An 18,602-nucleotide genomic window follows, 5' to 3' on the forward strand; every position below is an offset into this window, starting at 1 on the left:
TAGTTTGAGAGATGTTTTCAATAAATGTTTTCATTAAAGAAAAACATATCTGCATTCAAAGTGTAATTACATTAGTCATTTTATCTATAATAAATATAGAAAAAAATAATAAAAAATATAGAAAAAATGATTTTTAGAAGGATAATAATCATCACTTTTTTACTTAATATTTTTCTTATTTAAATATTTTTCTAACTTGAATAATGTTTTAGATTTTACATTTTTTTTTTTTCATAATTCATAATTAAAAAAATAATGATTTTAAAGAAAAAAATCAAAAAAATAATTTTAAAGAAAAAAATTTTCATTCATAATTATATATATATATATTTTTTTTTTTTCATTTTTTTTATTATAAACAATAATTAAAATAATGATAAAATTTTATTCTACATTTTATTTATTTTTAAAATTTTGCTCGAAAAATTGTTTTTTTTTATTTGAAAACGAAGTTAGAATCATTTTTTGTTATCTGTTTTTGTCATCTGATAAATTTGAATTATTCTGAGATATCCTATATTTATGAATTTATAGATTCTATTTATAATTTTCGTTAATTTTCAAACTTTTATTGTTCGTTGTATCAATAAAAATAAATACGTGTAATCATATGATTAAAAAAAAGATCTTTCCTATTTTGAATTCTTAGATATTAAACAAAAAAAATAGTGAAAAATTTGTAAAAAAAATACGGCTAATAACAGGATAGTTACTTGATATATAAGAAAAGATTAAACCTTTGTTTAGATACAAGAATAGTTAAAATTTCCATATTGTAATAGATGGAGATTGCAATAATCGAGATTCTACTTTATATGATCAAAAAATTTCTTTTTTTAAATAAATTTATTAGAAATTATATGTAAATTACACATTTTTCATCAAGATATATTAAAATATTTTCATATATGTATAGGTTATTTCGTGAATTGCATAGTGAAAATTGAGTGATCTTATATACAAAAATTATTTAACAATAGAATAAAAGCTATTAATGTAAGGATTTATTTACAAAAAAATGAAGCTTGAAAATTAAATTAAGATTTTCTTTCTAAACTTTTTACAATCAAAATTTTATCTCAATATTTAAAATATTAAAAAAATAATCTTTATTGTTATTTTTATTTATTAATAAATTTATTCATGTTTTTTTTGTAATAAATAAATTTATTACTGTTTATATATGTACGTAATAAAAAATGTAACAAAAAAAAAAGTTTTGAATAAAAGAAAAAAATATTAAAAGTATCGATATATCAAATATTAATCTATAAAATTAAAAATTTATTAATAAATTAAAAATATATTAAATAATATTAAGTAAAGCTTAAATAATACTAATACTAAAACAAATAAAAAAGAGATAAAAACTTTATTATATGCAATAATGTTTTCAACTTTATTTCAGAAAAATAAAAATGACAGAAAATATTAATAAATTGATTTTCTCTGAATTAATTTTTGAATTATTACATAAAAATAAAAATTTAAAAAAAATAAAATTATCAATGTTTTGTAAAACAAGATTATGTGTAATTAGAAAAAAAAATATTAACATTGATTTGTTAAATTTATTGTATTATATTTCATGAATTATATGTTACACGTAATTATTGCTACGACTTTTCAGATATTTTATACAACAATATAATAAAAAAGTGTTCCGAACAAAATTTATCAATAAAATACAAATAGTTTTTTTAATAAGTCATGCTAATTTTTCAAATAAATAATATAATTACTAATTTTCGTAATAATGATACTTATCTGTAGGATATAAATGTAAAAATGTTAAATTTTTACATCATATTAAAAATATGTAGAAGTATTTAAAATTTTCAGAAAATATGAATGAAGTTATTTCTATGCGTGCTTTTTATTCTGTAAATTTGATTAAATATTTTAACATATTTAAAACAATTTGTTCAACATAATATTCTTTTTTTTAAAATCTATTTTGCATAAAATATTTTTAGAAAAAATATTTGTATTTTTATATTAATGAATTACATAAATAATTAACATTGCTATATATTATAAAGAAACAGATATTTAAATAATATTTTCACATGTCAAGAATATTTATATAAGCAAATACTGAATTCAGATAAGACGGTTCGAATACGACTGTCTATACATTGATGTACACTGAACTTAACTTAATGTTAATCTACTTAATTTATTAAAGAATACAATGAAACTACAATTATAATTGAAAATTTTTTATCATATACACATTTAATAATGAAATTTGAGAATTCTTGTTTATAAATATTTTTTTGTCCTCAATATTGTGCGAATTAAAGTAATATTTATTACAGCGCCTCATGTCAGTTTTCGTAGAGCTACGAATAGAATTCTACAGTAAATTATATTGCAAACAGCTGTTTGCATACGAAACATTTGTAAACTTCATGAGAAACTTTTTTTTAATATTTTAATGTATCTTCATTAAAAGAATTAAACTAGATAGAATATTAATTGTACACATTAAAGCATATTATATTTAATTTTAAGGTGATTGCTGTTTGTGAAGAAGGAATCAAAATGGTATCTTTAAAACTTTTGTTCGTCTTAGCTGTCAAATAAATACATATAACCTAAAACGCGTAAATTTAAAGAAATTGTAAAAAAATCATAGAAATGGATGTTGTAACAACAAGTTTAGAGGCCCTAATACGTAAGTAAAAATTCGATTTGTTATTTTATATTATTTCGAAATATTTATAATAGACAATAATAGATTGTCTATTTGATAAACATCAAATTTTAGTTAATTTATTAAATATATTTTCTTTTTCTCTTTTTTAATTCTTTTTTTTTTCTACATAGAAAGGGTAACGAATCCTCAAAATCAAAAACCTGATATAGCTGCAATTGAAGCATTTTGCGTAATGCTTACCAAAGAATCAGAAGGTATTCAAATTGGTACTAAATTATTAGCACTGCATATTCAATCATCTAATGAGACAGAAGCACTTCAAGCTCTTGCTGTAAGTTTCTTCCCAATTTTTGTTTATATATAATAAATTTAAATTTAAAATTATCTTATTATTTTATTCCAAGAGCTATATATATTTATTTATTTCATTTTTATTTCATTTATTGTTTGATATTTAGTGGCTAATATTATTTAAATATAAATTGAAATTAAAAAATAATTTCTAAAATTAAAAAAAATAAATATATATACATATATATAATAAAGAAAATTTAAATTTTCATAATTCTTATGTAATACATATTTCTGACTTTTAATTACATAGTTATTGGATACATGTATGAGAAGATGTGGTCCATCTTTTCACGCAGAAGTTGGAAAGTTTCGTTTTTTGAATGAAATGATTCGTTTAGTTTCACCAAAATATTTGGGTGGTAAAACACCAGCTATAGTGCGTCAAAAAGTATTGCAATTGTTAAATATATGGACAAAAGAGTATCCAAAAGAATTAAAAATCAAAGAAGCCTATGAAATGTTAAAAAAGCAAGGTGTTATCGAAGTAAGTTTTACATGTTATTTTTTTATGAAATATAATCTTTTTTTCCTTTCAATCTTTTTTTAAAATGTTAAAAATTATAAATGCATTTAGGATGATTCTATATCAATGAATAATGTACAAGAAGAAGGATTAAAAGTATTAAAAGCTAAGAACACAATATTTGATGATGAAGAAAAATCCAAATTGTTGCAAAAATTACTTCAAAGCAAAAATCCTGATGACTTGCAAGCTGCAAATAGATTAATTAAAACTATGGTGAGAGAGGTATGTGAGTCATATTTGAAATGCTATAAAAATTTTGCAGAATATATTAACCATCTATTCTATAGGATGAAAGAAGGGTACAATTAAATTCACGTAGGATAATGGAATTAGAATCTGTTCATAACAATGCAAAGTTATTATCAGAAATGTTGGATTCATATAATTGTAATGAAACTAGTACAGAAGATCTTGAATTAATGAAAGAATTATATCAAGCTTGTGAACGATTAAAACCAATTGTGCTAAGGTTAGCAAATGAAACTCAAGATAATGAAGGAATGCTTGGTTAGTAATTTATAATATCTGTTAAAGATCTATATGATGAATATAAATAAATATTTTATGTGTTATAAAATTACACATTAGAAAATTTATACATATTTTTATTAATATCAAAATTATATTATAAGTATATAATATAATATAATTTTTAAATTTATAATTATCATAATAATTGGAATTTTAAGGTTGTTTTATATTTAAATAATTTATTTATATATTATATTATATATATATATATATATATATATATATATTATTATATATTATATTTTATTACATGTATATCTATTTATTTATATATAGGTGATGTACTTGCTGCAAGTGATGAATTGGAACAAGTATTTGAGAAATATACTACAATTATAATTCATGGTAAATGTATAAAACCTAAAACAGATTCCAACATCAGTCCGTATTTATTAGATTTATCCTCTCCAATGGAGACCATTCCTGTTAAAAGTGATGATGTAAATGCAAGTTACAATGCAATAACAACAAATCATCAGTCGGATATGGAAGTTTTAGGAGATATCTTCAATTCATTAGGAAAGTCTGAAAATTCAGATATTTCTTCGGTTTCCAATACAAATTTCTTAATGACTGATTCAATTATGCAGCCGCTCAATGTTTTACCTAAAAATAAGAAAGGTCCGTGAACATAAAATGCTTGAAATATACGCTCTTTTGATTGAATAACAATGAATAATATTGAACAAATCAAACGTCTTTAGTAATGAATTTGATCAATTAAATAAATGAACAAATGGTGAGTAACATTCCATTTTCAGATGAATTAATCAACACATCTGAAAAGAAAATTGACAGTAAAGCAAAAGCACTGGAGGAATTAAACGAATTGGATTCTTTGCTTAAACAAAGTTTATCAGGCATAGTATCAAATTCACGTTTGAAATCAGCAAGGTTAGTAAAACACATATATTTGTTCTACTTTTTGATCGTTTTTATTATATATCATAGTTATATCATTTTTTCTTCTTTTTTTTTTTTTTTTTTTTTTTTTTGTCCTTTTACTTTAAATCTCTGTAGTAAACAAAGTATAAACCGCCCACCAAATACCGAACCCTTAGCAGAACATTATGTTTCAACGACCTCTCCTCGCAGTGGCAATTCTTCGTATTTTTCTGACTTATCAAAGACTACAAATATGAAAAATGATAAAGTATCTGACATTCAGTTTAAATCAAATGATAACTTTCCGTCTTATAATGATACAAATTCTCAAACTATTATCGAATGTGATGTAAATGAAAAAATAGATACAAATCAATGTAATAATCGATTAAGTACATGGGATGCTGCTTCAATAACACCATCAACAGAAAACTCGATTAGTCCAGAACCTGAGATTAAACCATTGACAGACATTAATATCAATCTTCATGATATTAAACCAGGTAATCAATATTTTTTTCTTGTTCGTTTCTATATTATATTGTATCGTTTTTATATATTTATAATTAATATCATGTTTAATTAAATATATATAATAATGGTTAATAAAAATTGATTGTTAATTAATTTTATTATTTTTTTCAATAGGTATTAATCCACCTATAACAGTAATTGAAGAAAAAAATGGTATATCTGTAGTGCTTCATTTTGCTCGAGATAATCCAAGAAAAGATGTATTTGTTGTAGTAATTACAACAATGAGTAAGAATTTGAAGCCACTTACTAATTACTTGTTTCAAGCAGTGGTGCCAAAAGTATGTTTTGAATAATGTTTATTTAATAATTACAATTTAATATTTAATACAAATTAATAATTTTAATTCGATTGATTTAATGATAACTTTTGAAAACTGATAATATTTTGCTTTTAGAGATGTAAATGTAGACTTCAGCCACCTTCTGGAACAGAATTGCCTGGTCATAATCCATTTTTACCTCCATCTGCAATTACTCAAATTATGTTAATTGCAAATCCTACCAAGGTAAAACAATGAAAATTGTTTTTTGTATTTCAAACATTTATCGATTTTTATAAACATAATTTTTATATTTAATTAATTATATAATTTTTTTGTTTCTTAACAGGAAACGGTATCGTTAAAATTTATGTTAAGTTATACTATGGATGATGAAACTTTCACAGAAATGGGTGAAGTAGAAAAATTGCCTTTAGCTTAAAGTACTTAAAGTAATATAATTGAAATATAAATTAAATTCAAGAATTACGGACTCTAATAGTCAAAAGGAGAATATATTGTTTTTTAAGATATGAATTTTCAAAAGATATCGTTTCTTTTATTTTATTTCTCAGATTGTAATTCAAGAATTACAGACTCGAATAGCCAAAAGGAGAATACATTGTTTTTTAAGATATGAATTTTCAAAAGATATTGTTTCTTTTACTTTATTTCTCAGATTGTAATTACAGTTTTATCTTTATTATTATATTCTGAGATAATATTAATGTTATGTAGATATTTATAAGTCATGTTGTGATTTACATAAACGAAAATATCAACAAATCTATTTTAAGATCGAAATACATGAGAGAATATTATAATCATATACAATAAAGATCAAAATAAATATAATAATTGAAAAATAGAAAAAAAAAAGAAAGGCACAAATAAACAAACAAACAAACAAAAATACGAAAATACAGATAGTGTATTATAAATTTAAAGTTGAAATGATATTCTTCATTATTAAAAATGTACAAATGCGATATTTTATTTAAAAATTTGAAGAAATATATCATTCGTTTAGGAAACAGAAAGTACTTCGTCACGAAAAGCAAGAGCAGTGACTGCTTTTTGATGGCCCTGATATTCTCGTTCTACTGCTCCTGTTGATACATTCCATAATCTTGCAACACCATCGGACGAAGCTAAATTGAATAAAATGTTAAAATTGAATCTAAAAAAAAAAAAATATAATAAAACAAAAAAAAAAAAATTATGTTGTTACCGGTAAATATATATTGTGAATCTGCGCTAAATGCAGCATCCCAGACCCATCGTTTTGCTTCATGTTGAAGTACTTGTACTTCAGAAAAATCCGTAGTTTTCCAAACTCGAGCAGTCTGATCAGCGGACGTAGTTACTAAAAGTCTGGATAAGATACATGATTTTATTACTTTATTACTTTATTATATATGTAATTAATGTATTATATTTACGTGGAATCAGGACTAAATTTACATCGAAGCGCATAACGTTTATGCGCTGAAAGTTTGTGACGAGGATTAAGACGCGTAGGTTCATCACCTACTCCTCCTGTGAGCGTCCAAATATAACAATGACCTTTGTTGTTTACTGCTGCCATATATGTACCATCTTGATCAATTGCAACATCTTGCACAGATGCTTCGGCTTCTGGTATCTTTACATAAAGAATAATTATTCATAAAAATAAAAATAGAGATAGAATTAAAATTAATTAATTGATGGATTACTAACAAAACAAAATATTTCCTAAACATACTAAATGAGTTTATTTTATATATTTCATTGATCATATTCACCAATTGTTCATTATGATCTGATCGTAGATCCCATAAATGTATAACACCACTTTGATCACCAACAATAAGTTCTGCTTGATTAGGATGCAAACAAACACAATTTACAGGAGCTGATACTTGAAATATTCGTTGGCATTGAAAACTACTTGACCTATAACATTATAATTGTTTTTTGTCATTTTTGTTATTATTATTATCAATATTATTTTTATATTTTTATGCCAAGAAATTAGTACGGTATTTAAATTGTATTTGTATTTGCCTGAGATCCCAAATCCGAGCTGAACAATCTTCACCACCTGTATACATCCATTTACCTTCTTCCTATATATAATAAAATATTATCGTCTTGAAGATAGTTTCACAATTAAAAATAATATACTATTGATGTTAACAGAATATAATTATAAAATACCTGAAAACCCAAGCCTGTAATATTTTTTGATACTCCTTCATAATTAATAATTGGATTTGGATTGTTTGAAACTAAATCATACATTCTTATATGTTGATATCCAGCAGCAGCTATCAAATATTTATCAGGAGTAATATCTAAAGCATTAACTTGCTAAAAAGAACAAAATTTTTAAAAAAAGTAAGATTTGAAATAAAATATATCGTTTAATATTAAAATTTTACCGAATCTGTGTGTTCCGCAGTACGTTGACAAACTCCAGTATGAGGTTGCCATATTTTGATTGTATGATCATAACCACCTGTTACAAGAATAACTTGCTCGTTGCTGTTAGTACCATCCACAGTCATTTGTTAAAATGTAGAAATATTTTAAAAATGAAAATTCGATTGTAATATTTTGTAATTTTCTGTTAAAATTTCATGTATTATACCCTTCGTTTTCTTTAGTTTCTTTACTTCTATTGTTACAGAATTTTGTTCAGTGAGCTTATTCTTGATTTTAAATAATAATATATTGACTGTAAATAAATGATCAATTCGTAATGTATCTTTAAATGCATCAATTACTAGAATATATCATATGACAAGTTATAAACACAAAACATGAAGTTGGACGAACACGATACGTTATCCCCTCTACCAAAAGAAAAAAGTAGTTCAATTCCCCTATTTCCATAGGAGGAGAATACGTGACGTCACATTACCCTCCATTGCACATTAAGTAAAGATATATCACGTGATCAGATTTTCGTTAAAGCACCTCCATCTATCTATCTAAATGTAGCAGTAGAGATAATATGATGTTAGGCATTCTTCTTCTTAAAAATTCGCCGTAGAATTGAGCTATTTTTTAGTGGAGAGGATAGCGAATCGTGCTGGTTGACAACTCTAATGTAAAGTTAAGTTAAGGAAAGACATACACATGTATTTAATGTCGATAAAAGAAGAAAATGAATTCTTCTAAACATTATGTATGTATGACACATTATATTACATACATTATTATGTATGTAAAAAAAGATACAATTTAATTTCTTGAAATATTTTTATTTTTCAATTGCAGTGTTATTTTTTAAACATATTAGAAAATTTATTCAAATATATTTATCATTTTATCGATTTTCTATTTTCTTTTTAAAATTAGAATATGTTTATATTATCGATTATTAATATTAATAATTTTTGTTAAAAATATATATTGTATAGATAAAGAAATAAAAAATATATAAAATGATTCAATATCATTACATTTTTTTGATATGACTCGTATCATTACATATATTTTTGCGATACGATAACAATTTCATTCCATGGAAATTTCTGTTAATACCAAAGAACAACTTACTTTGTTTGATCACAGATTAAGATATTTGTTAAAGATATATCACTTTTGCTTTATCGAACATTTGTGTACACTCAGCTATATGATTAGAAAATATAAACATCTTATACTTTTACACTTTTTTCTTATTTTATAAAACAGGAAAAATTCACATATTTGATAAATTAAAAAAAATTGAAACATTAGTCATAGAGTGATACAATGAATTTGTACACTTCTAAGATTTAATGATATAATAATATGCTATAATAATAATAATAATTATTATTATAATAATAAATATAATAACAATAATGATAATTATTATGTATAATTGTAATAATAATAATAATAACAAAATAATAATAATAATAATAATAATTTGTATCAACAATTATATTCAAAAAAATTAAAGAAAAATATATTACATACGCGCGCGCGTGTATTTTCTCATTCATTCATTCGTTCGTTCTTCGTATATATCTGTATAATTTTATTTTTGTGTTTACAATTCATGAAAATATTCAAATTAATAGAAAATTTTATTATTAATTACTGATGTGACATGAAATAAAGAAAGAAAAAAAAGTTGAGAAAAAATAAAAGTTCGTACTTTTATGAAAAATCCAAACGTTTGAATATAGAAAGCGTAACTCGAAAGAGTATGTGGTATATTTCGAAAGCATTGAATAAACTATACGTGAAAAACAATTTGCAATTTAAGAAAAATCATTTTATTATTTTTTTTTCTTTTTTCCAAATTTTTTGCATTTTAATTAGATGAAAATTATAAAAATATTTATTGAAATAAAGTTCATGACTATCGCGTACTCTTTCGAACCTTTTAAAAAATTTAGCAACGTTGATCGATTTGATATTTGGCGATGTTGTATTGGCGAGTTTTATATGTATATATATATATTAATAAATATAATTTTGTATGTGTGCGCAGTAAACATATACCAAACATACATCAAATCATATTTAGACATCATAGTTAGAACAGATATGAATATAATAAAATTGAAAATTAAATTATGCATTCCGCTTCGATGGCGGTATTAAATGATCTGGTAATTCTGCAGGTAGATCATAACCTTCGAGTTTTACATTAATTAAATGCATCGCTAAAGCAAATTCATCAGAATCTAGAAATCCATCCTTATCTATATCGGATAATTTCCAAATTCTTCCAAGTACATTGTTCGGTAATTTTGATTTTACCATTTCCGATTTAGCCGCTGAAAATGTAATTCCAAATGAATGAATATTATTAATATTTAATAGCAAATATAATGTAAAAACTCTTCATATTTATATCTTCATATGAAGATACATTTAAACTTTGAATAATGTTATTTAGAAAGAAAAATTGCTCTTTATTTGAAATTTAATGAATTGTAAATACAAATTACAAACGTTATATGTAAATATAAAAACTTACCTGCACCTGTGATTTTTCCATCGCATGGACCGAGTTTTTCGAATATTGCATTGTATTTATATCTTTCCTTATTAACTATCCATTCTGGCTCACCTGCACCAGCATCGATACCTTCGCCTCGTTTATATCCAAATGGACTCACTTGATCAACTACTCCTTCAAATGCACCACCTATGATACAAAATATTATATCATACAATCTCATAAAGTATCTATCATATCATTTGAATATAAATAAAAAATATAAAAAGATATAGGAAAATTTTTTTAATGAGACGATCGCAGCAATCTATGCAGTTACAACAATAAGATAAAAAAAAAAATTTTTAATTTTTTTGATTATTTTTCAGAATAATATGAAAATAAAGAAAGAAAATTATAAATTACATATGTGATTTAAAATATGTGATAAAAGTGATGAAACCGATGAATATATTCAATGAAATTTAATTATACAAATTTTTGAAAACATTCATTTACCATGAGATGATTCTTCATATAAATATAATTATATAAATTTAATATATTAATAAAATAAAATATGGATATATTTATTTTTATATTTTATAACTTCATATATTTATATGAGAACATTCATATATTGATAAAAGATAAAAATGTAAATAGAGAAAGATACCTTTCACGAATAAATCTGATGTTGTGCCAATTTCTTCATGAGGAATCATACTCATAAGTTGAGCAATATCTTTAACAAGCATATTATCAACCACTTCTAATAATTTAGGTTTCAAAGTATTGAATTTACTAAAATCATGATGAGCTAAGAATTCTTGCATTTTTTTCAAATCTGGAAAATCACCAGGTGAAATCTGTTGTTCTCTTTGTATTTGATCATAAATTTGACCCAAATTTTTTATAAGTTCCTTTTTTTTAGTATCTTTACCAAATACACTGGGCATATCTTTTCTTAAAGCACTGATTATATAAGCATGCACCTATAAATCGATATATAATTAAATTTTATCATTGTCTTTAAATGTAATTGATACATTTATACAACTCAATATGTAACTGATAATCAAGATTAGTAATAGGGCGCGGTGATTGATAGCGGATAGGCTATCATTTCTACGCTCGTGAAAAATGTTACCTTTGCTAACCGTGCACGTTTAATCAAATCATTAAGCTTTCTAAGCGCTGCATTTTTAGGTAATGATTGCATATCTTTGAATAAATCTTGTTCCTCGTCTTCGAATAATCTGAAAACAAATACAAATATAACAAGAAATATATAATTTTCATTTGTATATATAGAATATTTAATTTTAAAGATTATATATAAATTCCAGGAATTTATACAAAATATTTAATAGCTTTGTATAATAGATAGAATAATTAAATTATATTATTATGGAGATTAATATTTTAAGAAAAAAATAAAACTAATAATATTAGACTATTCACCTTTTATTTACATCATATCTTAAAGGCTGATCCCAGAACGAGCCAATATATACTCTGGCTACTTCAGGAGTTTGTAAAACTTTTCCTAAAGACCACATTAACGCTCCGTATACTCTCATGAGTTGTTGGTGATCAATCATATCAGCTTTATTAAGAACAATTCTAATTTTATCATCATGACCACGTAATGCCTCGATCAAACGTCTAAATTCATCAGAAATGTCAAGTTTATGTGCATCAAATAATAAGATGATTCTGTCTACTCGTTCGGCAAACCATTCCATAACGCCAGTAAAGTCATAACCTCTGTCCACCTAATATGAAAGAAAATAATTATTACTTAAATCTAAAAATTATACTAATATAAAAATTTAATAAAAGCTTGTAAAAAAATACATACCCTTTGTTTCTCGCCTGATAAGATACCAGGTGTATCAACTATAGATATGCCTTTTAAAACAGGAGATGCGACCGTAGAACATTGAAATCTATTAAGGAAAGCATTTCCAAATTTAGAAAGTGGACGAAACTGTTTGTTTGGATCAACAACTAAAGCATTCCCAGGGATTACACCCTCTTTCTCATTGTACATAACTGCAATGAAGCGATCTGTCGTTGGTTCAGGTCCAATTCTTATTCCAGGGAAGTCTCGTTCTAGCAAATACTTGATGAAAGTGGTTTTGCCTGTGGAGTATTGACCCACCAAAAGAATCATGGGTTTTGCATCAAAATCCGGATCGTCAAGTTGAGGTGAATGAAAATCATGGAATTGGTAATGCTGCTCGAGAGGCAATAATTTTGATTTGTATATTTTTTTGAGGCCATCAGCAACATTTTCAAAGAGATCCTGTTTACCGCTTTCTTCCCGAGTTAACCAACTGAACATCTCGAATGGTAATCAAGATAATAATCCTACAAATATAATAATACAAATTTACATTACAAATTTTTATAAATGTTCATGATATTAAACATCTTTTTTTTTTGCTGAATAAAGATATATTTTTAATCCGGTTTTGATATTAATTCACAATTTTGATGTAACAATTGTTAGAATCTTATTTTATTTATTTTTTTTAAATTAAATAATAATGATTTTTTATAAATTAAATAATAAATACATTTATGAATAAATATTTTACGAATATCGTAGATATATTACAGTAAGAAGAAGAAATAAAGAAAGATAAAATTATGATGAAAAATATTTGAGAAATTAATAGGAAAAAAAATCTACCCTTTTTGCACTGATTCTGTAAAATATACAAATAGTGACAGGAATGATGAAAAACTATCATACGGTACGACGTTTGACAGCACGTATAATTTATATATATATATATATATATATTGAAGCGTTGAATTGAGATGCACTTTTTGTCAGCAGAATAAATTTAAAAAAAAAATTGATGGAAACTTAATAATTTATTTTTATTTCTAAAACACGATCGATAAAAGGGAATCATGTATCACTTGAACGTGTTAGTCATAAGAAAACAACCGGTTGTGTATGACCACTCAACAGACCACGTCGCGAACAATTCTACATGTATATCAATACGACTGCGCATCGCGCATCTGAGTATACCTCCTTCCATTTTCTAGTCTATTCTCCCTCTCTCTTTTCTGCATTTCACTATTCTCCTCTATTCTTTTGTATCCCTTTCCTATTTCTTGGACATTTCTCTTATTCTTTTTTTCTTCTTTTCCTTTCTATTTGTTTACTTGTTGCATTAGGTGAATATTACATATCTATGTATATTTTTATTCTTTTCTTTTTTTTCAACGGAAGATATTCTTATAGATATTCGTTTTCAACGATATGCATTGTTTCGTAAATAGGAACAAAAGTTGTACAAATATTTTCAATGACTATTAAATACTGATTAGATATATTTAATTGATTATGTACACAATTGCATCAATTTATATGGAATTACTCGTTGTTCTTGAATCTATCGGAATTATGAATTATGATTAAAAAAAAAAAAAAATAAATAAATAAACAAATAAAAAAATAAAAAAAGAAAGTTAAAAAAAATAATAATCATGAATTCATGATTAATACATGAATTCGATTGACTTGAAATGAAAAAAATATGATTATATTTTTAATGAAATATATGATTTTATTTTTATTGAATTAATGATTATATTTTTATTGAAATAGAAGTCAATCGAATAAAAATACATAATTGATATATATATATATATATATATATATTGATATATTTATCTGCAGCAATAACACAATTTTAGGAACTTTTCTTTTCTATAAAGATAAGCAAACCTCCTTTTGCTGAGTGATTCATACGTCTATATACATATTATACATATAGATATTGTATATGTATGGCTATGTAGAGTCACGCGTGTGTTTAGTTTTATCTTGAAATGAGCACGCTGTTACGCGTCACTGTTAATTGAGGTCGGTCATATTCCATCTATTTTATATATATATATTATATATTATTCGTTTACTTATCCATTTATTTATCTATTAAAAAAAAAAAAGAAAAAAAATCATAAATATAAAAGAGAGAGAAAGAGGAATAAAATTGGCAAATTTTTCTAATTTTATTGTTATTGAACTTTTTCAATTGATATAATCATTAATAACAATTAAAATTAATTTATCTTTAATTTCTTATTAAAACTAATAATGATATTTATCAGAAAATTATATTTAAAATTATATTATTAGAAAATTATATTTATTTAGTTTTACATATATATATATATATATATAAAAAAGTATGTATATACATATTTGACTTTTAATATAAAATTGTATGACATGTTGTAAGTACATACTTACATACATGTATCGATTAATACGATTCGTATTCGATGGCATTTAATCGACATTCGCGCATTATCTTCTGTTTGAATATTTGAATTAAACGGAAAGAGTGCTTGGAATAATCGTTCTCGAATTGCGTAACGAGACATGCAAAACATTCAGTGTCATTTGTTGCGTAAGCAACGCGGACACATCCTGGTTAAACGATTTTGTGCCAATTTAGTAATCTTAACCAGCTTCGCTCGAATTAGAATTGATTCGTATGATACGGCATACTTCGCGATTATATGTGCTATCATGGATATATGTAGGAACAGAAATTTTTTGTTACTTTTTTATAAAATAAATTGTTGAATATACACACACACACACACACACACATATATATATATACACACACACACATATGTATTTTCATGACATTCGAGAATAGTTGTCTTGGAAAAAGGATAATTATCATTCATTCACATTTATTCTAAGTTAATGAGTATCCAACTTATACGAGTTAAAAAAATTCTTAAAAAGAATTATGAATGTGAGCATTCGTTATCCCAGTTATCAGGAAGCACGTTATTCCACAATTTCATCAAATTCTTTAATAAACAAGGTGTACCACAGTTAGGTATATTCATATAGCGTGGTATAAGTGTTTTTGTATCATTTAGATACATCAACTGTAAAAAAAGTGAAAGAGAAATTGAAAATAAAGATATTAAGAGAGAGGGAGTGAAAAAAAATTTCAAAAGAATAATAAACATAATTGGGAAAAAAACGATCGCTTTCGATACAATAATAATATTACCTTCAATTCCATGTCTTCTGTTGTAAAATTGGACGTAGCATGCAATTGAAAAATAAGCGTCGATCCATATTCAGGTTTAAAGTATTCATCCGTGAAACCCATGGTTCTCAACAAATTAACGAGAGTTATATCATGAGCAGAATAAAAATATGCTCGTCTTGTATCTTGATTATTATTATTATTATTAAATGCATTCAAATGCTCCAAAATATCTTTAAGCAACGGTCCTAGAAGGAAAAAGTTATATACATACATACATACATACATACATAAATAAATATTATTTTCATTAATTATATTAAGAATAATTTTTACAATTTTTATACCTCCACGAAGTCGTTGTTGTAACGTGTTACTCGTAAATATGGCTAAACTACGAGCTGCGATTTCACGCATTTGTTGATTATAGTATTTGAGTGTCCATTCGGGTAATTTTAAACCATTGCGTTCTTCGATTTCCAAAGTGTTGTATAAAAATTCAATGTCGGTAATCGTTGAAATATTTTGTCCAGTATAATTAGAAAGTTCTTGATAATAGTCGCTTGACGGAGATTCTGGCCGTTTAGATTCGTTCACATATGCTTCTTTCAAAGCTTTTTCTAATCTTGGACAAGGTGCTTTAACTACAATCACCTGAAAATTATATTTTTTTTTCTTGGTGTTCTCTCTCTCTCTCTCTCTCTCTCTCTCATTTATTAGCATGTGTATATATGTTACAGTTTTATTCCAATGTCTAAAGCTAATATATACCTTATCCAAATTTCTAGGAGTCGAATGAACAGGGACAGGTCGCCAGGTCAAACCTGATACAAAAATTTCGTCATTGGTCGGTGGATATAAACCTGCTAATAAAACTTGCGCGGACATTATACACCGATCCGCATAACTGCTCTGCGTCAGAGATAGAGTACTATCGTATGTGTTGCCAATTATCGAGCCGTATTCAGTGCGAATCCATTGACCGATGTTATACATTCGTAGCATACCATCCTGTATATAACGTGAAACATTCAGGATTATGTATGTACATGTAATGATTTCTACAATGGAAAAATTTGTTTTTTTTATAAAATAATAATAATAATAGATCAAAAAATTTATACGTTTGATATTTAATATTGATTAAATAAAATAAATTATTCGTGTGATTATTCATATAAGTATATGTATATACATTTTTTAGTTTCCAAAACAGTGTTTTTAATTTTACGAATTTAATGATATAACATCAATAATATCATTACATAATGCTAATATTTTTTTCTCGTTTCGATCTTATAAATTTAATCAATATCAATTTTAACTTAACAAATAAATATATTAATATGTTTGGGTTGATAAAAAATCAACATGTTAAAATAAAATTCGATTGATTAATATATAAATATGATATATATATTATGCATAGATCTATTCGTCAATTTAATGTCGATTTATTTAAAATTTAAAATAACCTTTGTTAAAGCTCCCCAACCGCCTTGCCATTTGTAATTTCGATATGGATCGTTTGGATAAGTTTCCGTAGGATTACGATCTCCATGTCGAAAAACCTGTTGAATCATTATCAAGATTAATTGTTACAAGGATACGATACACCGATCAAATCACGTGTATCAAAATGATATATATATATATACTTACAAATATCACCCGTTGTATAGTAGTTTGTGTACCTATCGTTGAAGCAAATGCCACATACGCAAATAATATAGAACCGATACCGATACTGAGTATCGAAACCATGATGTGAGTACCTATGTTATTTCGTTGAGAATTGTTACACGATTTTTGTTTATTTTCTTCGCTCATTCTATTATATTTATTATGCGTGTCTCGCATAAAAAATCATCTGGAAGGATGATGTGGCACTAATTGATTGATTTCGATGATTTATTAAAGTTTTCAGAAAAATAGTATATTATAAATAAAATAACTTTGCATATTAATTCGAAAGTCACATCTCACAAGATAAGATTAGAAATAAAATTGTGTAATAAAGGAGGAACATACTTTTCTTATTACGTGAATCTTTGTCACATACAAACAGTATATTGAAATACGTATACATATACGTATATATATATTTCATATATATTTCATTTGTGTATTATCAGATGTATATATTATTTTATTATTATTAATTAGCGATTGAATTTAATCTTCGATCGTTAATGTTTATCATTATCAATTATCAACATTATATGTATGTGTCGAAATAACCGTTTTTCTCATTACTTTTTGTTACTTTTCGTTACCGTTACTCTTATTATTATTACCGAATCGATCGATGAAACGAAATAAAAAGATGTATGAACAAATGAATATTTAAAAATTTATACGTACATATATCTTTGAAGATACGTTTGCGCATATAGAAGAACAACGCAGAAAGAAAAAACAACGTTGTCGAGAGTTGTGGAAAAAAAGAGAGGAATCGATTAACAATTTAGATTATCAATTTTTTTGTAAAAAAAAAGAAAAACACGCGCGATAATTCCTAATTAGGTAGAAAATCAATATCTATATTTTTTAAAACAACACGTTAAATATACAACATGTCGGTAGAAAGAATGTGCAACATATCGATATGATCCGTCAGATAATATCGTATAACGTATTCGACACTAGAGTGCGCTCATATACGCATCGTAATGGTGGGGAATATCTGTTGTCACAGAGTATATAGTAAGTTGCATAGTATAAAATATAAGAAAGGTATAAGATCGAGCAATGTGACAAAATATTATTTTATTTTGATCCATATTATTCAATTATTATGATAATTTTTATATAAATATCTTTTTACTATATATATATATATATATGTATTATAAATGAATAATAATAA

At 24.8% G+C, this 18,602-nt stretch overlaps 4 protein-coding genes and 1 long non-coding RNA gene across 15 annotated transcripts; 2 read left to right on the forward strand and 3 right to left on the reverse strand.

The window, feature by feature from the left end:
• Positions 1-904: 904 nt before the first annotated feature.
• Positions 905-7,771, forward strand: Gga (ADP-ribosylation factor-binding protein Gga). 7 transcript variants are annotated; one of them, XM_086904161.1, is made up of 12 exons: positions 905-996; positions 2,518-2,680; positions 2,833-2,993; positions 3,267-3,500; positions 3,591-3,764; positions 3,830-4,049; positions 4,350-4,694; positions 4,835-4,967; positions 5,094-5,461; positions 5,607-5,773; positions 5,891-6,001; positions 6,105-7,771. In XM_086904161.1, exons 2-12 carry the CDS (start codon positions 2,644-2,646, stop codon positions 6,195-6,197), a joined length of 2,043 nt encoding a protein of 680 aa, XP_086760287.1. In that variant the 5' UTR covers positions 905-996; positions 2,518-2,643; the 3' UTR covers positions 6,198-7,771. The 7 variants fall into 7 exon arrangements, with proteins under 7 accessions (XP_086760287.1, XP_086760288.1, XP_086760286.1 ...); XM_086904162.1 differs by lacking the exon at positions 905-996 and adding an exon at positions 2,120-2,164; XM_086904160.1 differs by lacking the exon at positions 905-996 and adding an exon at positions 2,277-2,405.
• Lst8 (MTOR associated protein, LST8) lies at positions 6,408-8,854 on the reverse strand. Its single transcript, XM_012490189.3, has 7 exons — positions 8,182-8,854; positions 7,958-8,110; positions 7,805-7,866; positions 7,543-7,693; positions 7,198-7,400; positions 6,987-7,129; positions 6,408-6,906 (listed from the first exon to the last, which is right to left on the reverse strand). Exons 1-7 carry the CDS (start codon positions 8,305-8,307, stop codon positions 6,782-6,784), a joined length of 963 nt encoding a protein of 320 aa, XP_012345643.1. The 5' UTR covers positions 8,308-8,854; the 3' UTR covers positions 6,408-6,781.
• Positions 8,674-9,198, forward strand: LOC147658049 (uncharacterized). The gene is made up of 2 exons (XR_015290950.1): positions 8,674-8,930; positions 9,023-9,198. It is a non-coding gene; the product is annotated as an uncharacterized LOC147658049 (long non-coding RNA).
• Positions 8,991-15,884, reverse strand: Past1 (putative achaete scute target 1). Of its 2 annotated transcripts, none has more exons than XM_086904166.1 (7): positions 15,755-15,884; positions 12,550-13,061; positions 12,150-12,463; positions 11,836-11,944; positions 11,362-11,680; positions 10,725-10,895; positions 8,991-10,521 (listed from the first exon to the last, which is right to left on the reverse strand). In XM_086904166.1, the coding sequence occupies exons 2-7, from the start codon at positions 13,033-13,035 to the stop codon at positions 10,316-10,318; spliced, it is 1,605 nt and encodes a 534-aa protein (XP_086760292.1). In that variant the 5' UTR covers positions 13,036-13,061; positions 15,755-15,884; the 3' UTR covers positions 8,991-10,315. The 2 variants fall into 2 exon arrangements, with proteins under 2 accessions (XP_086760292.1, XP_086760291.1); XM_086904165.1 differs by lacking the exon at positions 15,755-15,884 and adding an exon at positions 13,387-13,765.
• Positions 14,842-18,370, reverse strand: LOC147658050 (lysosomal acid phosphatase-like). 4 transcript variants are annotated; one of them, XM_086904167.1, is made up of 7 exons: positions 18,098-18,370; positions 17,396-17,603; positions 17,209-17,304; positions 16,505-16,744; positions 16,081-16,387; positions 15,755-15,981; positions 14,842-15,626 (listed from the first exon to the last, which is right to left on the reverse strand). In XM_086904167.1, the coding sequence occupies exons 2-7, from the start codon at positions 17,591-17,593 to the stop codon at positions 15,480-15,482; spliced, it is 1,215 nt and encodes a 404-aa protein (XP_086760293.1). In that variant the 5' UTR covers positions 17,594-17,603; positions 18,098-18,370; the 3' UTR covers positions 14,842-15,479. The 4 variants fall into 4 exon arrangements, with proteins under 4 accessions (XP_086760293.1, XP_086760297.1, XP_086760295.1 ...); XM_086904171.1 differs by having other exon boundaries at positions 17,396-17,508; positions 18,098-18,366; XM_086904169.1 differs by having other exon boundaries at positions 17,396-17,622; positions 18,098-18,323.
• Between the last annotated feature and the right edge of the window lie 232 nt (positions 18,371-18,602).

The sequence above is a fragment of the Apis florea genome, unplaced genomic scaffold (assembly GCF_048593485.1).
Source record: "Apis florea isolate Af1SG1 unplaced genomic scaffold, ASM4859348v1 contig_2350_pilon, whole genome shotgun sequence".
Lineage (NCBI taxonomy): Eukaryota > Metazoa > Arthropoda > Insecta > Hymenoptera > Apidae > Apis > Apis florea.

What these genes read in the sequence shown, in the direction of transcription:
- Lst8 (XM_012490189.3), bottom strand. Translation starts at nt 8,307, where the DNA reads ATGACTGTGGATGGTACTAACAGCAACGAGCAAGTTATTCTTGTAACA. An exon ending in AAATTTAGTCCTGATTCCAC is followed by an intron (nt 7,130 to 7,197) that starts GTAAATATAATA and finishes TATCTTATCCAG; the next exon opens with ACTTTTAGTAACTACGTCCG. An exon ending in TTCACAATATATATTTACCG is followed by an intron (nt 6,907 to 6,986) that starts GTAACAACATAA and finishes TATTCAATTTAG; the next exon opens with CTTCGTCCGATGGTGTTGCA.
- Past1 (XM_086904166.1), bottom strand. Translation starts at nt 13,035, where the DNA reads ATGTTCAGTTGGTTAACTCGGGAAGAAAGCGGTAAACAGGATCTCTTT. An exon ending in TATCAGGCGAGAAACAAAGG is followed by an intron (nt 12,464 to 12,549) that starts GTATGTATTTTT and finishes CTTTCATATTAG; the next exon opens with GTGGACAGAGGTTATGACTT. An exon ending in TGGAAAAATCACAGGTGCAG is followed by an intron (nt 10,522 to 10,724) that starts GTAAGTTTTTAT and finishes TTACATTTTCAG; the next exon opens with CGGCTAAATCGGAAATGGTA.
- LOC147658050 (XM_086904167.1), bottom strand. Translation starts at nt 17,593, where the DNA reads ATGCGAGACACGCATAATAAATATAATAGAATGAGCGAAGAAAATAAA. An exon ending in GTTGGGGAGCTTTAACAAAG is followed by an intron (nt 16,745 to 17,208) that starts GTTATTTTAAAT and finishes CGTTATATACAG; the next exon opens with GATGGTATGCTACGAATGTA. An exon ending in ACAACAACGACTTCGTGGAG is followed by an intron (nt 15,982 to 16,080) that starts GTATAAAAATTG and finishes TTTTCCTTCTAG; the next exon opens with GACCGTTGCTTAAAGATATT.
- Gga (XM_086904161.1), top strand. Translation starts at nt 2,644, where the DNA reads ATGGATGTTGTAACAACAAGTTTAGAGGCCCTAATAC. An exon ending in AAGCACTTCAAGCTCTTGCT is followed by an intron (nt 2,994 to 3,266) that starts GTAAGTTTCTTC and finishes TTAATTACATAG; the next exon opens with TTATTGGATACATGTATGAG. An exon ending in TTTACCTAAAAATAAGAAAG is followed by an intron (nt 4,695 to 4,834) that starts GTCCGTGAACAT and finishes TTCCATTTTCAG; the next exon opens with ATGAATTAATCAACACATCT.